At 38.2% G+C, this 17645-nt stretch overlaps 1 protein-coding gene across 4 annotated transcripts in view; it reads left to right on the forward strand.

Annotated features, from left to right (window-relative positions):
• ENPP1 (ectonucleotide pyrophosphatase/phosphodiesterase 1) overlaps window positions 1-17645 on the forward strand; it is a 97292-nt gene that overhangs the window by 24400 nt on the left and 55247 nt on the right. For all 4 annotated transcript variants that reach the window (XM_065543410.2, XM_005551849.5, XM_074037060.1 and 1 more), the window contains exon 2: window positions 15838-15910. In XM_065543410.2, the coding sequence (XP_065399482.1) occupies window positions 15838-15910 (73 nt within the window). The remainder of the gene's footprint in view (window positions 1-15837; window positions 15911-17645) is intronic.

The following is a 17645-nucleotide window of genomic DNA, read 5'->3' on the forward strand; positions in this document are numbered from 1 at the left end:
CCCATGCCTCCATTGCACCATATGTGTGGATTAGTTTTCAGACATCTCCCTTTCTCCAATGAAGTGATGAACAACCAGGTTATTACCTCAGAATGAAGCTGGCCAGATGTGCACTTTACCTTGGGAATGATTTAGGCATAAAATGTGGGAGAAGGAGAAAGGCAAGCATGCTTCCTCATGTGGGCAGGGAGCCGTCTTGATTTGTGTGAACAACTTGATAAATTAATCTCTGTTCAGCACCTGGTCATCAGCTCTGTAGACTCAAAAATCTCTCATAGTTTTTGGTGTGTCAGGAGTCCCCAAAAGGCTTGATTGAACCTGTGTGAATCAGGGTCTCTCATGCAGCTGCAATTAGATGGTGACTTAGAGTTGGAACAGCAAGGGCTGGGCATTTGGGAGCTGGCCAGGCATCTTTCTCTCTCTTCATGCAGTCTTAGGGCCTCCTCATGTGGTCTCTATGCATGGAATGGTTGGGATTCCTCATAGCATGGTGGCCTCTGTGTAAGGGTAACTGCTTATGTGGAGGCTGAAGGCTTTAACAGCAAGTATTCCAGTGATGGATCTACATAACTTTAAAGGAATTGGATAGTATTTTGTGTTGTTTGGATTTACCACATTGTATTGTATTTGCTCCATTATTTATAAACAGAAATGTAGGTTATTTGCAAGTTTTTGCAGTTCCAAACACTGCTACAATAAATATCTCTGTGTGTATATCTTTGTGTGCTTATGTGAATATTTCTAGCAGATAATAGACATGGAATTGCAAGAGTGGTAAATGTGCACACTTTGAATTTAGATAGATTCATTGAAATGACCTTTTAGAAAGGAACTTACACTTCTGTGAAGACAGTGTGAAAGGGTCTATTTCTCCTCACGTGCTTGTCAGCACTGGTGATCATCAGTCTTTTTAATGTTTGTTCATTTTGTTGGGTAGAAAAGGGACTCATTGATTTTTAGTTCTTTGATTTTTTTAATGAAAGTGAATGTTTTATATTTTTATTAGCCATTTTCTTTAAATAGTTGGTTTATTACTTTTGGTATTTTTAAAAATTGGGGGTTTTTTTTCTACTTGATTTTTATACCCTATTGTCTATTGTCATATACCAAAAATGTCTTATCCTAGTTCCCCCATCCCAATGTGGTGGATTTTTTTTTTTTTTTTGGCTTTACAGGAATTTTCAATTTTTATGAACTCAAATGTATCAACTTTTCCATTATAATTTTTGGATTTTGTGTCATACATGTAAAGCAAAATTGTAAAAATATTTGCTCATCTTTTCTTCTGGTGATTTTATTTTATACGTTTAAACACTTGCTCTATTTGCCATTTAATTTTGTTATCAAGCAAGAGATAGAAATTTTGTTTACTAAGCACTTTCCTCAAGATGTTTTTTCTCAATAGATTGCTTTTCTTTTTTTTTTTTTTTTTTTTTTTTTTTGAGACGGAGTCTCGCTCTGTCGCCCAAGCTGGAGTGCAGTGGCCGGATCTCAGCTCACTGCAAGCTCCGCCGCCGGAGTTTACGCCATTCTCCTGCCTCAGCCTCCCGAGTAGCTGGGACTACAGGCGCCCGCCACCTCGCCCGGCTAGTTTTTTTTTTTGTATTTTTTAGTAGAGACGGGGTTTCACCGTGTTAGCCAGGATGGTCTTGATCTCCTGACCTCGTGATCCGCCCGTCTCGGCCTCCCAAAGTGCTGGGATTACAGGCTTGAGCCACCGCGCCCAGCCAATAGATTGCTTTTCTTAAGATGCTGAAGTAAATCAGTACCATAGATAAAGAAAAGCCACAAAGCCAGCATTTTGCTACAGTGACAGTCCTACTGAAGACAGGAGACAGTTAAACCATCGGACCAAGAACAGAAGAATGGATATTTGATAATTCTGTGATTACTTCTGGGGGTTAACTATTTGTGAATCTAAATAGAAGTTCCAGTGGCTGGAGGTGTATCCGAGGAGGGACCCATTAGCCTTTTGAAGAGTGATTCTGCTGTGCAGTTGAAGTGTTTTCTGTCACTCTCCTTATTGATGAGATGCTTGTGTCTTAAGATTCAATGTCGGTCTACAAGTCATGGAGTGAAGGTGAACATCAAAGCTCAATGAAACCATTACTTTATACTGTGAGATGGATGTTTTATTCTTTGACCTTTAACTTCAGAGAGAAATGACCTGTGAAAGCACTTGGTGAGATATTAGTAAAGAAGGGATTTGCCCACTGAGGCAGAAGTTATAGGTGCTGGTTATATTTTCTTTGAAAATGTTTGGTACTTACTGAAACAAAAATGAATGAGCATGGTAGGAGAGGAGAATAATTGCCCTAGAAATATCAGCTGTCTAAAGGGCTTGCAGAAACCCAGGAAAGATTTCAAATATAAAGGGCCTGCTGCAGGTGAGTTTCTGACCACTTTTCTCCTTTAACTGGGGAAGTGAGGCTCCTGGGCTGGTGTTTCAGGAGCTTCTCAAGACAAGCTTCTCCTTCTAATAGCCTGTGTTCAACCAAGAATTTTATGCATGTACATATTTGAGGTAATAGTCTTTTTTTTTTTTTTTTTCCTGAGACAGAGTCTCACTCTGTCACCAATGCTGGAGTGCAGTGGCATGATCTAAGCCCACTGCAACCTCTGCCTCCTGGGTTCAAGCAGTTCTCCTGCCTCAGCCTCCTGAGTAGCTAGGATTACAGGTGTGTGCCACCACGTCTGGCTAATTTTTTTTTTAGTAGAGGCGGGGTTTCACCATGTTGGCCAGGCTGTTCTTGAACTCCTGACCTCCTGATCTACCCTCCTTGGCCTTCCAAAGAGCTGGAATTACAGGCATGAGTCATCGTGCCCAGCCGAGGTAATAGTCTTCAAGAGAAGAGGGTACAGGATGTAGGGTCAGGGTTTATCCAAATAAAGGTATAATTAGTTTCCAGAGAGAAGTAAATTTGTAGACATTTTACATTTATTAGGAACCACAGAAGATATTTAGTCCAACTCTTTATTTTTATTGGTAAAGGGACATAAATAATGTAACTTTCTCAAGATCACAAAGCTCCAAAAGTAATACATGTCTTAATTCAGATATGAAGCCATTGAAGTTACTGGTCCCTTGTGATTATGGTCACAATTTCACCAAACTTAGTATTTTTAATTGAATATGGCTGGAATTTTAATGTATAATTTACTTACAGTTTAACTGGTAAAATATGAGTCATTCCTGCTTTCTTAAGCCATTCTTTTAATTTGGTATTTCATTTTAACTTTTCCTTCTAATAAAAATTATTTTGTCAATTGTCATTACCAGCTCCCATGAGTTACTGATAGGAGTTTTCTTTGAGTCTGTTCTTCAAATACTTATTTATCAGGATAATTAATTAAAAAGAGAAATGATGTAATGATTCTTTGCTTAAATATCAGAGGTACTAAAATACCTTTCCTGGATTACTAATTTTAGTTTAGAGAAGAATCTGATAGTTTTATTTGCCCAAGATACTAGTCCAACCAAATCTATACTGTGTTTATCTAAAATAATTGTTTATTGTTATTTTTATTATTTTTTTCTTCAAATTCTATTTTAAATTCAGGGGTTCATGTGCAGAATGTGCAGGTTTGTTTCATAGGTGAACATGTGCCATGGTGGTTTGCTGCACAGATCATCCCATCACCCAGATATTAAGCCCAGCATCTATTAGCTATTCTTCCTGATGCTCTCCCTCCCCACACCCCTGACAGGCCCAGTGTGTGTTGTTCCCCCATGTATCCATGTGTTCTCATAATTTAAATAATTGTTTTGAGCTGCATTTTCTATTACCAGTGACTCCTAACATTATATTAGATTTAGGGTATTGTGTTCTATTTTGTTTTTTTTTTTTTGAAACGGAGTCTCACTCTGTCTCCCAGGCTGGAGTGCAGTGGCCTGATCTTGGCTCACTACAACCTCTGCCTCCCTGGTTCAAGCGATTCTCCTGCCTCAGCCTCCCGAGTAGCTGGGACTACAGGCGTCCGCCACCACTCCCGGCTAATTTTTGTATTTTTAGTAGAGATGGTGTTTCACCATATTGGCCAGGCTGGTCTTGAACTCCTGACCTTGTGATCCGCCCACCTCGGCCTCCCAAAGTGCTGGGATTACAGGCGTGAGCCACCGTGCCTGGCCGGGGATTGTGTTCTTATCTTAATTTTTCATTTAAAGGGCCCAGAGCCCCTAAGTGACATATGGGGACCACTTAAGAATTTCTATTTCATGTCATAATCGTAAAACTTCTCAACCTTCTCTGACTTTATTTCTCTTGTCTTCTGTTCTTTTAAAAGAAAGATGTGACAAAAAGCACAAAAGATCCCCAAAAAGAGTGTGTGGTTTTCTTTTTTTTTTTTTTGAGACGGAGTTTTGTTCTTGCTGCCCAGGCTGGAGTGCAATGGCGTGATCTCAGCTTACTGCAACCTCTGCCTCCTGGGTTCAAGCGATTCTCCTGCCTCAGCCTCCCTAGTAGCTGGGATCACGGGCAGCCGCCACCATGCCTGGTTAATTTTTTGTATTTTTAGTAGAGACAAGGTTTCACCATGTTGGTTAGGCTGGTCTTGAACTCCTAACCTCAGGTGATCTGCCCTCCTCAGCCTCCCAGAGTGCTGGAATTACAGGAGTGAGACACCACGCCCAGCCGAGTGTGTTTTTTTATTTTTATTTTTTTATATGAATACTGTTCTCTTTATTCACAATAGGAATCCACTTAGATAAAATCTTATTGTTCTCTTTATTCACAATTAGAATCCACTTAGATAAAATATATTAAACTCAGCCTGCTACCGGATTTTCCCCACTTACCAAATAATAAAAGAACTTGGCGTTTTTTTAAATGCACGAGATTCATGACACTGACACAAATTAGAAGCAAGTACTGTTTGACATGATGGCATGCGTCCAGCAATTTCATTAATCATTATTGTAAAAAAATGGGTTGATGGTGGATTCTTGGAAAGTCAAACAAAATTGCTGTGATATGTCTTTGAACCATGTTTTTGTGGACTCCTGTCTTAACATTACTCATTTTCAAGCCGATATTCTTCCTTTTATGTTTGTGGAAAGTGCAGTACTGGCTGGCATCCATAGGGCAGAGATTCTTTTTATCCATAGAGGCAGGAATCCCTTTTTAGGGAAAGTGCTTGTGATCTTAGCTTGCTTAGAACTCACACGGGGAGGTCCTAGACGTGCTTTAGCAGTTGGACTTGAGCAGGTAGTGGCAAGTACTACCTTATGTGCGGATCTGTGCAGAGCCAAAGGAAACCAGTAGGGTTCCCCTCTGTTATGTTGCCATTAGCCTACTGATTGCTCCTTGTCAATCTTTACAAGCAGTGGTTTGGTAATAAATGGCCTTGTCCACCAAGAACCAGAGTGAGTTTTCTAGCTTATTTGGGGTTCCTGTTGTCATTGTGTGTGTGTGTAGTTTAATAAATTGCTTAAAAGTTTATAAAGACCAGACACGGTGGCTCATGCCTGTAATCCCAGCACTTTGGGAGGCTGAGGTGGGCGGATTGCCTGGGGTCAGGAGTTTGAAGCCAGACTGGCCAACATGGTGAAACCCCATCTCTACTAAAAATACAAAAATTAGCCGGGCATGGTGGCGCATGCCTGTAGTCCCAGCCACTCGGGAGGCTGAGGCAGGAGAATCATTTGAACCTGGGAGGCGGAGGTTGCAGTGAGCTCTTGCCACTGTATTCCAGCCTGGATGACAGGGTGAGACTCCGTCTCAAAAAAAAAAAAAAAAAAAAAAAAACCAACCAACCAACCAAACAAACAAAAGTTTATAAAATAACTCTTCCATTACTTCTTTACTACTTCCCCTTCCTTCTATCATTGTCATTTTCAACCTATGCTGGCTATAAGTTGATAAATATTCCTATAATGATTTCTGTGAAACTTGAGACCTGTTAATGAGATAGTAAATATTACTATTCTCATAATTGCCAAGGCTGACGTGATTATGAGGATATAGGGCATTCTGCTCTAAGGCAATAATCATATTAGATGTTCCCAGGCATCATATAGTCAGGCATTAATATTTAATCTTTAGAGTCTTCTACCATGTCTCTTTTGCTCTTAAAACATTGAGTTAATTTTATTCATACTGTTTTCTGTTACTATTTTCTATCTTGCCTTATTTCTTATTTTGAACACTATTTGAAGAGATGACAATTCAGGAACTCGTGAATGACACCAATCTTTAGATTCATGTAGCTTATTGAATCTTAAGCAGAATAGATAAAATAAATATATGTTGACAACAGAATAACATTGTAGAACACAAAGTTGAAAATAAAAAAGTTTAAAGGTATTGGAGAAAATAAGACAGATTCACTTCAAATGTATGATATTCTGATGACTGGATTCTCAGTGGTGATGATTAAAGCATAAGGTAGTGTCATGATATCATCACTGTGCCAAAAGAAAATAATTGCCAAACTGGAATTTGTATATCCAGGAGAAATATCTTTCAAAAACATGAATAAACCAAAGACATGTACCGACTAACGAATACTGAGAGAGTCTGCCATCAGGAAAAATCTAAAACATGTACTTTAGGCTGATGATTACAGATGAAAGCTGAGAAAAAAAAATGCATAAAGAAAATGGTAAATATTTGGTAAGTTTAAATGAACTTGTAAAACAATGATGTCTTAAGGGGTTTACAAGTTAGAATAATAGTAATATGAAAAGAAAAGTCTGAAAAGCAATAATCTAAGCATCCATATTAACAGTAAGAAAAAAATAAAAAACCAAACCCAGAACATTAAGCCTAGATATGGAAAGAAAGAAAAATAAGAGTAAGACCAGAAATTAATCAAATAACAGTAAGCATACAAAAGAGAAGATAAGATTACTCCTGGTTAGCCTGATTAAGCAAAAAACAGACAAAAATAGGGCGGCAGTACAAATAATATCAGGAATGAAAAAGAACATGAATAGAGGTGCTCCAGACATTGAAAGTATAACAAAGGGTTATTATAAACAACTTTATAACAATATGTTTGAAAATGTAGGTGAAATGAAAAATTACAAGAAAAAATACAACTCATCAAAATGACTCAAGAATAATTAGAAAATCTAAGTAATTCTGTAACCCATGAAGAGATTGAACCACAAATGAATAAACTTCTTACACAGATTTTTCTAGGCCCAGATACCTTTACCACTGAGTTCTTCTAAACCTCCAAGGAGAAGCGAACTCTAATCTTACCATCCTTACAGCCTAGTTTATGAAGTTAGCGTGGCCTTTCACCTGAAGATCTTTTTACTGTTGTTGTCCTGGAATTTTGCAATGATGTGAATTGGTATGAGCTTTCTTCTATGATTTATTATTTTGGATATTAGGACTCTTTGATGTGAAGTTTTGTATATGTCTTTTTGAATCCCATTGAATATACTTAGTAAGATGTCTTTTTATTTCTAATTTTTTTCTCTTCCCCTCTCCCCTTTACCCTTCTGTGTTGATCTTAGACTTTTGTTGTAGGCTTACCTGAAATGACTGGTGAATCATGGTGGTTCATTTATATTTAAGAATGAGAGATTAGGTAGATTTCATAGAGCTTTGAGTATTCAGGCAGAATTTGTTTATTGGAGTTTGCTTAAGGTAAATAGTCAGAGAAGGAGCTTACTGTTATGCTGAGAACCCCTGAAATGCCAGAATGAGGAAGAGTTTACTCTGCGTCACTAATACCCATACTAGCCCTGTGGTTGTCCTGTGTACTGATTCCAAAAGTACATGGGTTTATTGGAGAAACTTTGGAAAATAAATATAAACACTAAGAAGATGACAAAATAACTTGTAAGCCCATCCATCAACTGTAGATTTATATATAACCAAAAATTGGGACCATATTACCCATTCTGTTTTACAATCTGTTCTTTGTACCCAATAATGTGTCATTTATCCATGTCAATTAAATATTCTTCTAAATCATCACTGTTAACGGCTGTATAACAGCCAGTTATATAAATGGTCTACATTTTCTTTAGCTATTTTCCTACTCTTGGACATTATGTGTATGTCTATTTTTTCTTATACATAGTACTATAATGTACAGTTAGATGTTTGTATCTAAATATTTGTACATGCTTTCTTAACCTTAGTATAAACTCCCAGAAGTGCAAATAATATGTTTTATGGCATTTGTTTTAGGATTTTTCACAGCTACTTGTACCCAAAATGCTTGGATCAGTCTAAGGCTGCAATATATTAAAAGTGCAGATAGATATGAATCTGTAGAAATCTCTAATATATTAATACAAATTGGTGTTTATATGGATTCCCTTTTCAGTAGCATGGGCTGCTTGGCCACTGTATACCTATAACTAAAATGTCTAGTACCATCATTTCCTGCAAAATAATATGTTGTATTTCTTCTCAGATTCCTTTCTCCTGCATGGTCTTCAGCTGCTGTTGAAAACAGATTACTGTAGAACTAAAACAAAAAGAGGAAAAATGTTAATGCACTGGTTTATGGCATTTAAGAAAATAGGAACTAGGTTGTCCTACAGTTGACAAACATTGGTAAAGTTGTACTATCCCTTTGGAAGAACCTGTAGTGGGCCTAGTCCTTTCAGCGATTGGATATTTCTAGTGGGAACCACCATTTATTCAGTAACCCTGTGCCCCCATCACCAATCTAGGCATGTTTGGTACATTCCGCCGAAGGCTCCTGCCAACTTTGTGAGGTGGGTATTATCACCGCTTCATAGATTTAAAAATGAGGCTTAGTGAGGATTTGAAACATTCTCTACTTTCACAGCTGCTGGTTGTCTAGAAGTCAGAAGAATGCAAGCCGCCTGAGACCTCTGCAGTTCTTTTGTGCACAGGTGTCTCTCTCGCACTAGATCAGTGCCTGAGATACAGTAGGTCTCAAGAAATATTTGTTCAATGCTGAATACATCAATCGAAAGGTGGGATTTGAACCAAAGTCATTTTGAACTTGAAGTTCTTTCTGCCAGACAGATGTCAATTTCTTCAGTTTTAGTGTTTCACTGAGAGATTGTGAGATTTGTCCCTATGTGATGTGCTTGTTCACTGCTGGATGTCTCTTTTCCTGATTTTCATGTGACTAGTTACGTTGTAAGTGGCTTCACATCAAGTTTCACTGCAGTTTGAGAGGATCTTCTTCAGATAAGTCTAGCGTAACTAAAATGATACTGAGTGCATAAGAGACCAAGCATGCATGAACAACTGCTTGAGTGGACTTAGGAACTTTTTTTAGAAGATTCTAACTTCTGCTTTGAGCTTTTGTAATGCTCATAAGTTCTTCAGGAATGTATTGTCTTTGAGTCTCCCTTTGAATCTCTAGTAGAAGTTTCTTGGCACTGGATTTACTCAATAGGATCGAATCCCCATCTTCCAGCAAACGAAATCCCTGGAAGACTCCCAGCACCATGCTGGTCCGAATCCTCACAGTTCTTTTTCAGAAAACACGCGACTTTGGTCAAAGGTCAGAGGACTGATAGGCAATGTAGTCAGCTAATTCATTTCAAATGGCATTTTCATACCATCCGTCACATTGGAATACCACGTCCAGCAATCTACCATTTCCCCAAAAAAATTTTGTTTGTATATTTGTTGTAGGTATGCTTTATGTAAAGCAGACACAATGTCACTTAACAAACTGACTTTGTCAGCTTAGATGAGGAAAATTAGGGGATTTAAGATTTCTCCCCAATTATGTTTAATTAAATCACAGCTTGCTGATGTTCAGCTTAACGATTATTTGTTGAATGTTTACTTTGTGCAAGGCACCGTGCTAGACATGGAAAACACAGGACTGAGTAAATAAATCCATGCCTCTCGGGAACTCACAGTGTAGCCAGAGACAGACAAATCTCATGGAGCATGGTAAGAGCTGCAGTAACTAGGGGTGAGGAAAGACCTAGAGAAACACGGTGCTAGCATCTTCTGGGTGAAGAGGGGTCGGCAAGTCCAAGGCCTTATTTCCCACTGGACTCATAACATAGCCTTCCACAATGATCCAAAGGGATTGTTCTGGGATTTGGAAATCCAGTCCTGTCACTTTCATATTTCAGTGCCTGAACACACTCCACTGATCGCCCCCAGGCTGCCTCAGGACCCTTTTGTTCCCTCCCTTTTCCCTCCAGCCACTTCCCTTCCCACTCCTACCTGCCTCCTTTACACTCTGCCTGCCTATGTTCAAATCTTGCCATGGATGCTTATTAACCCCCGGTCCTTGGCAAGTTACTAACCTCCGTAGCGCACCTTCCTTAAACTGTGTTAATCATAATCTATCTTGTAATGTTATAATGGGGAATAAATGATTTAATATAAAACTCTTAGAAAAGTGCCCGGCACGTAGGAATTACTAGAGAAGTGGCAGCCATGATTGTTATTGCTATTTTCTCCTTCCCAGGCTGGTGTTGTCTTCCCTACCTCTGTGGCTTTGCACGAAGCACCAGCGTATATGGTCACCACTATGTCATTTCTTAGGTTGTTTCTAACTATGTCATAGTCATCAGCCTATAGCATCATTCCAAAGTTGTTGTTGCCTTTATTAGATTTATAAACTCTGACATTAGGACTTTACCACAAATTTTTTTTTTTTTTTTTTTTTTTGGTATTTCCTCACAGAATCTAAATACATTGCATCTTGCAGATACTCAAACCTTTGTTTACTGATAGAGGGAAAGGTCCCTTTTTCTCCAAATCTCTTTCTGTAAAGCCTTTTGAAACCCTTTTCTTCTTTTCTGTTCTCCACTGTGTTGTTAGTGTGTTAGCATTTTTTACATGTTTCTACCAAAGTCCATTGCAATCATTTATTTTAATGCTCCCCGCACCCAACTTCTTTGTTTCTCTGTAAGGGTAGGAGTTGTTTTCTTTGTATCTCTGGTCTTTAGTACAGGGACTGCACACTGTAGACACTCATATTTCAATGAATGCCCGATACAGAAAGAATAATACACATAATATTAATGCCATTGTATTTGAGGGAATCGGTGAGGAAAAAAAATTTTTTTTTGAGTATTTCTTTTGACTCACTAACTGTCTAAGAACTAGTGATTTAGTTAACTAAAGAAGCAGGAAACTCCAAATATTCCAAAAACTTTGCTTTTACTTTCTGTCTCCCAGTTTCTTGTTTTCTAAGATAAGATGTTTTTCTATGGCTTCTTAGAAAATATTAAAATTTGAAAAATACCTAAATTGTTATGGAGATTAAAATGGATGGTAGATTATGACATTGATGAATTCAACTACTTTGACAAGAAAATTCAAACTAAATTAGATTTCACAGCTCTGAAAACTGTTGAAGGGGAATTTCCTACTAAAAATCATTCTGATTAGGTGTTTTGCAACAGAGTAGTAGATATTCTGAATTTCCTCTTTTATGGATGTGACTGTAAATGAGAAATGATCGTTTCTATCATCATACTTTTGTTTCAGTTCTATGCTGTGCCTCATCTTATAAAAGATAAATCAAGAACTTCTTTTTAACAATGAAGAGGGGATTTTTAAAAGTCAGCATGTGTCTTCAGCTACTTAACAAAAGGATAAAGGGCTGTGTATAAACCATGTGTATTTTAAACCAATGATTACCATTGAAATGCTTGCTTACCACCTAGTCTTTCCACAGTAGTTTTCCTGTCTATCTAGTTCTCCTACTCAAATACCCATATCCAATTGGTCCTGCCCCTTTCAGCCATTCCACCCATGCCTTAATTCTCTTATCCCCTTTTGTATTCTGTTTTCGCCACCTTTCCCTCTCCCAGGGCATATCATCTTTTTTTCCCCCCCATTTTCCCACTTCTACTCCTAGAATTTCAAGCCATTCAAGTTTGTTATATTCCATGATTTCAGATTAAGCTGGGCTCCCAGAGCTTGAGGGTCTTTTTACTCTTTCCTCGTTGACTTTGTCTTCATTGTCCCCACTGGTTTATTGCCATCTTTCACATGGGATGCCCTAAGCCCTCTCTATTCCTTCCACACTCCCACCCAGATGCTTCTTACTTGACCAAGAAGATTGAAGAGGTTCATCATCAGCTGTTTCTAGCTCCTATTGCTATACCTTAGTTTGTTTTGTGTGTGTATGTGGTGGGTTTTTTCTTGCATGTGTTTCTTAAACTTAAAATGTTTATCTTTTTAAAGATATCTTCCTTAAAATGAGCTTAGATTGTTCCTAATTTTTTTGTTTGTTTTATGAATATAGTTTTGAAATAAACACCCTTGGACAACTATTTTGGCCATTTGTGAGAGTACAGTTAGCACTAGCTTTGCATGATTCTCTGCATGCACAATTTCAGTTACTATAGTTTAATTAAATAAAAGCAGCTCCCAGCAATGTAGTTCAAATTTCATTTACCAAGATATATTAACTGTGAGTAATTGCATAAAGTACAGACTTTGCTGCTAGCTCATCAATCCACAAATCGCTGTGCAAATAGCAAGTGCAAATTATGGTCAGTGACCAATTGCATCATTTCTTTCAAAGTCTGTCAGTGATTAGCCCTTAGGCATCTTTAGTCAGTTCATGCACAGACAGCAAAGCATGTAGTTGCGTTGTTGCTTTGCCTCTCGGAGTTACGTAAACCTATATGACATTTTCAAAAAGTAGATAATTGAAAAAGTGAATGGACTGATAAAGAATGAAAGTAAAGTAAAGAAAAGAAAAGAGGTAATAATGCTGGAAGTGAAACTGAAGCCAAAGTAAATGGAGTTATGGAAGAAACAGCTAACCATGGGAATGGTAACACTGCCAGGTGTGATAGACTCCAGATATGAAGCCAGAGGAGTCTAGTAAAACTGAATTTTTTGAAACGAATGACGGGAGTGGTTGTGAGAAAAGGAATGAAGATATCCCAGAGGAAGTGACACTGGTACAAAACTTCCTCTTGGAGACATTTCATAGTGTTGAAGGTGCAAAGGTTATGTGAAAACATTGGAAACTGATCTAAACTTAGAAAGGAATATGGAATATGATAATTCTCCAAGGCATAGAAAATATTCTCACTCTGTATTGTGAGTTATGTGATAGATGAGACAAGGTAAGTACTGTTTAGACTATTCTAGATAAGTTTACAGATAAATTCAGTTTCAATTCTTCATTTTTTTTTTTTTTTTTTTTTTTTTAAAGACAGAGTCTCACTCTGTTGCCCAGGCTAGATCATGGCTCACTGCAACCTCTGCCTCTGCGAGTTCAAATGATTCTCCTGCCTCAGCCTCCCAAGTAGCTGGGATTACAGGAGCCTACCACTGCGACTGACAAATTTTTGTACTTTTAGTAGAGACGGGGTTTCACCATCTTGGCCAGGCTGGTCTTTAACTCCTGACTTCGTGATCCACCTGCCTTGGCCTCCCAGAGTGCTGGAATTACAAGCATGAGTCACTGTGCCTGGCCGATTCTTCATGTTTTAAATTATAATACACTAAATATAGATGTTTTACTATGTTTTATTTTCTTATACATTTATAATTGACAGTAAAACAGTATTTTTTGTTGTTGGTTTGTTTTAGGTTTTTCTTTTTGTTGTTGTTGTTGTTATTTTTGAGCATCTTGCTCTGTCGCCCAGGCTGGAGTGCAGTGGCACGATCTGTGCTCACTGCAACCTCCGCCTCCCGGGTTCAAGTGATTCTCCTTCCTCAGCACCACCAAGCAGCGGGGATTATAGGCGTGCACCACCATACTGGGCTAATTTTTTTGTATTTTTAGTAGAGATGGGGTTTCACCGTGTTGACCTGGCAGGTCTCGAACTCCTGGCCTCAAGTGATCCACCCACCTCAGCCTCTCAAAGTGCTGGGATTATAGGCGTGAGCCACCACGCCTGGTCGTTTTTGATGTTTTTGATAGATATTTTTAGAGATTATCTTTCCATACAGTTGTGTCAGTTTACACCACCATCAGAGGTTTAGGAGAATCCATTACTACTCTCTTCTGATACCTTGTTCTGCTTATTTGCCCTTGTTAACTTATTTGTTCAAGCTCTTCCTCTGATACCTCCTTATTTTAATGAATACACACACACACACACACACACACACACACACACACACACACACGTTTTTGTGTCCTTAAAGAAGGCTAACCTTTTGCTCTCTTTGCAAAAACTCTTCCTCTCTTTTATCCATTTTATTTTGAAGTAAGTTAGACCTGCGGCCTCACTTTCCTTACCATTCACTTCCTCTTAAGTCTTTGCGGTCACATGACAGTAGACAAGTTGAGAGCAGAGGTCATGTCTGTTTTATTACTGAATGTCCAGTACATAGTCGGTACTCGATATTCTTCATCTGAAGGAATGAATTCATAAAAGCTTCCACCCACCATCCACTTGGTCCTATTCACCCATTCCTCCTGTCTCTTCACCTTAGCTTTCCGGAAATACTACACCATCTTTCCATACCTCCATCCATTGTCCATTCCCCTTTGCATTTTCTTGGTTCCAGCTAAGATAGGCTGCTCATTATTCATCTGCCACCTTCCATGTGCCTGCCTTCCTGGAACCCTTCTTTATGCTGCCCTTTCTCCTAGAAGTTTGCTGTGTTCTGTCCTCTCTTCCCTTCCTCCAGTTCCACCTGGCAACATCATGCCATCATTTCCCCCCATTCAGAGCCATGCCAAAAGCTTGCTTTAGGAAACTCTTTCTGATATCCCTCTCCCCAACCACCCCAACCTTTCTCCTTCTTTAAACAACTGTAGAACTTTGCAGGAGGTTTGTAGGGCCTACCAAATATGGGCCATTGATGTGCTGTTTTTTAACTTCTTGTATCTAAATAGAAACTCCTTGAGCTATCTCTTATTTTTTCCTTCTGTGTATAACAGTCTTTGCACATCATTAGTACTCAATTAATATTTTATCGAGGTGCCCTATAATCTGACATTCCAGGGAGCTTTCAAGGAAACTTTGTCCCACTAAAAAAAATTTGAGGATTGTTTTGTGGGTTATTCTGCTCCTTTGTCTTCTAACTCATAGAAGTTCCGTCATGATTCTTAGGGGTTATAGAGTGTGTCCACTTATTTTAAAATGTCAAAGACCAGAAGAGTGGAAAATGGGAAAGTGGCAAAGCGTTAGCACTGGAAAGATGTTTAGAGATCACGTAGTCCAACCCTTAAATTGTATAGATGAATAAACTGGTATCTAGAAAGCTTCAGTAACCTGCCTGAAATCACACAACTAGTTTGTGGTAACACTTGGTCTGGGAGGTTGTCAGTTGACCCTCTTCAGGGCTTGTTCCCACAAGGTGCCACAGTACATGTGAGGATGTTAGGTTTGGGTTTGTGTAGAACTGTTAAAGGAGGCATATAATAGTCCATATATTGCCTTTAATGGATTAATACATGGGTAATCCAGACTCTAAATAGAGTTTTCTCTCTCCTTCCCTTAATAATTATAATTTTTATGACTATTTCATTTATACTAACTGGAAGAGTTTCTAATTACATTAACATAGGATGGTATAGAATGGTTGGTTGACATTTGAGTAAACTTCTTATTGAAGTACAAAATACTTACAGAAATGTATACAAATCACGTGTGTATAGCTGGAATTTTCAAAAAGTGAACACATCTATGTGACTAGCCCCAGGTTGGAAAAAAGAACAGCACCAGCAAATTTAGAAACATTTAAAGCAATAAAAGGAGAAATAAAAGGATTTTGAAACTGTATAAGGCCAGGCATAGTGGCTCTTGCCTATAATCCCAGCACTTTGGGAGTCTGAGGCAGGAGGATCCCTTGATGCCAGGATTTCAAGGTTATAGTGAACTATGATCATGCCACTGTACCCTAGCCTGGGTAACAGAGTAAGACACTATCTCTAAAAATATAAAATAATAAAATATTTTTTAAAAAAGAAACCATATAATTTTCTCTTTTCTCCCTACAGGTATTGTCAGTATGTGTGTTAACAACAATACTTGGTTGTATATTTGGGTTGAAACCAAGCTGTGCCAAAGAAGGTAATTAGTCGTGTGTGTGTGTGTGTATGTGTGTGCACAGCCTTATTGAGAATGTGATTGAGGTAAACATTATCTCCTGTTTCTATGAGTACTCCATAGATATTGTCAAGTCAACACTGGTTTGAGCCTTCTTCTTGAAACTCTTGTATTATATTAGCCACGTAAAATTCTACTAACAAAACTTACAAAACTTTATCCCCAAACAGGGAGGAAGGGCTATGACCAATAAACAAACAAATATCTTCAAATAATAAAAAATTAAGAACGAATAAGCAGACACGGCCGGGGGTTCTGATGCAGTTGTCCTGGAGCTCACGCTCCTTGACTTCCTCCATGGACTCGGAGGGCATTCTTTACTGCTCTTGTCCCCTAAGGAGTTAGTTGCTGAAGCAACCCCGTAGGCTACTAGGTGACGGTTACCATCCCTGGGCAACCAGAAACTTATCAGTACGTGCTCTTAAGGTTCCAAAATTGCAGACATTGGTTGTTTCAAAGCCATAGTGATATTTTTTGAACTTCTAGATATATTTTTTTCTTTCCATCAATTGCAGAAATCTATCCAGCATTGATGAGATTACAATAAATAATTAAACTGGATCACAGTAAATTGTAGTGGTTATTATTTTGTCTTTGAGGTAGTTCCCCCCCGATCCCCTCGCAATAAAATCACTGATGGTCATCCTAGAGAATTCAGCTTTGAAAATTGAACAGATTCTTCTGTTTGGCTATTCTGTGATTGTAGTATTAATTATTTAAAAAATTTTTAGTGATTATTAAGCTATCATGCACTGTTGAAAGGTAGTCATTTTATGTATTCAGTAAACTATTCAGAACACATGTATCTAAGTTTAACTGAAGTAAACAGATACAGACTTTATTGTTTACCTATGTCATCTTTTAGCAGGAAGTGATTCACTCTTGAGTTGACACATACAAATGGAAAAATAGCAATTTTAATCCAAGCCCGACATAGTATATATCATATTTTTAAAAATTATTAGGTACATATTAATGAGCTCCAAGTAATAGCCATTATTCTAACAGACTTCCCCGAACCCCACTCCAGGTTAGGAAAGTTCGTATTTCTGACACTAGAAATTATTATTGTTACTTCATCTTCTTAAAATTGACTGATTTCCCAGTATCAAATGAGAGTTAAATTCCATGGCAGTGTCTTTTTGGGTCAGAACACCGTTAAAGTCAAGAACTAAGATTATTTCCTTTTCGTTGTTGTTGGATGTCCATTATTTTCCATGTGTTCCTTTTTTTCTTCTTTTTCTCATTGTCCTAATTTTCTCCTTCTCCACTGAAACCTGGCTTATTCAAGGTATCTAGTAATGAACTTCAACAGTTAAATTATTGTTTGTCATGAAAAGTACTTTCCTCCCATGTCTACCATTTATTCATTTAGCAAAAATGTGCTAATCTTAACTACATGGCATGCACCTGGCTGGGTTTTAGAGATACAGTATGCTGGGTAAAAGCCACATGTGGTCTTGGTTTGCCGTCTAACTGGGATATTAACCAAATAACCTAGTTACAAGTAGAATTAAGTAATTGAGGGGAAGGACAAGGTTTTATATGAGCTTAAAAAGTGGAAATCAGGCCTAGCTGGGGAGTTAGGAAAGCTTTTTGGAGGGAGCCAGGCTGGATCTAAAGGTGAAATGGGTGTTTCAGGTCAGGGAGGGAAGAGCTATGCCAGGGAGCATGTTCTGAACAAACCCACTACTTCTTT

The sequence above is a fragment of the Macaca fascicularis genome, chromosome 4 (assembly GCF_037993035.2).
Source record: "Macaca fascicularis isolate 582-1 chromosome 4, T2T-MFA8v1.1".
In the NCBI taxonomy this organism is placed as follows: domain Eukaryota; kingdom Metazoa; phylum Chordata; class Mammalia; order Primates; family Cercopithecidae; genus Macaca; species Macaca fascicularis.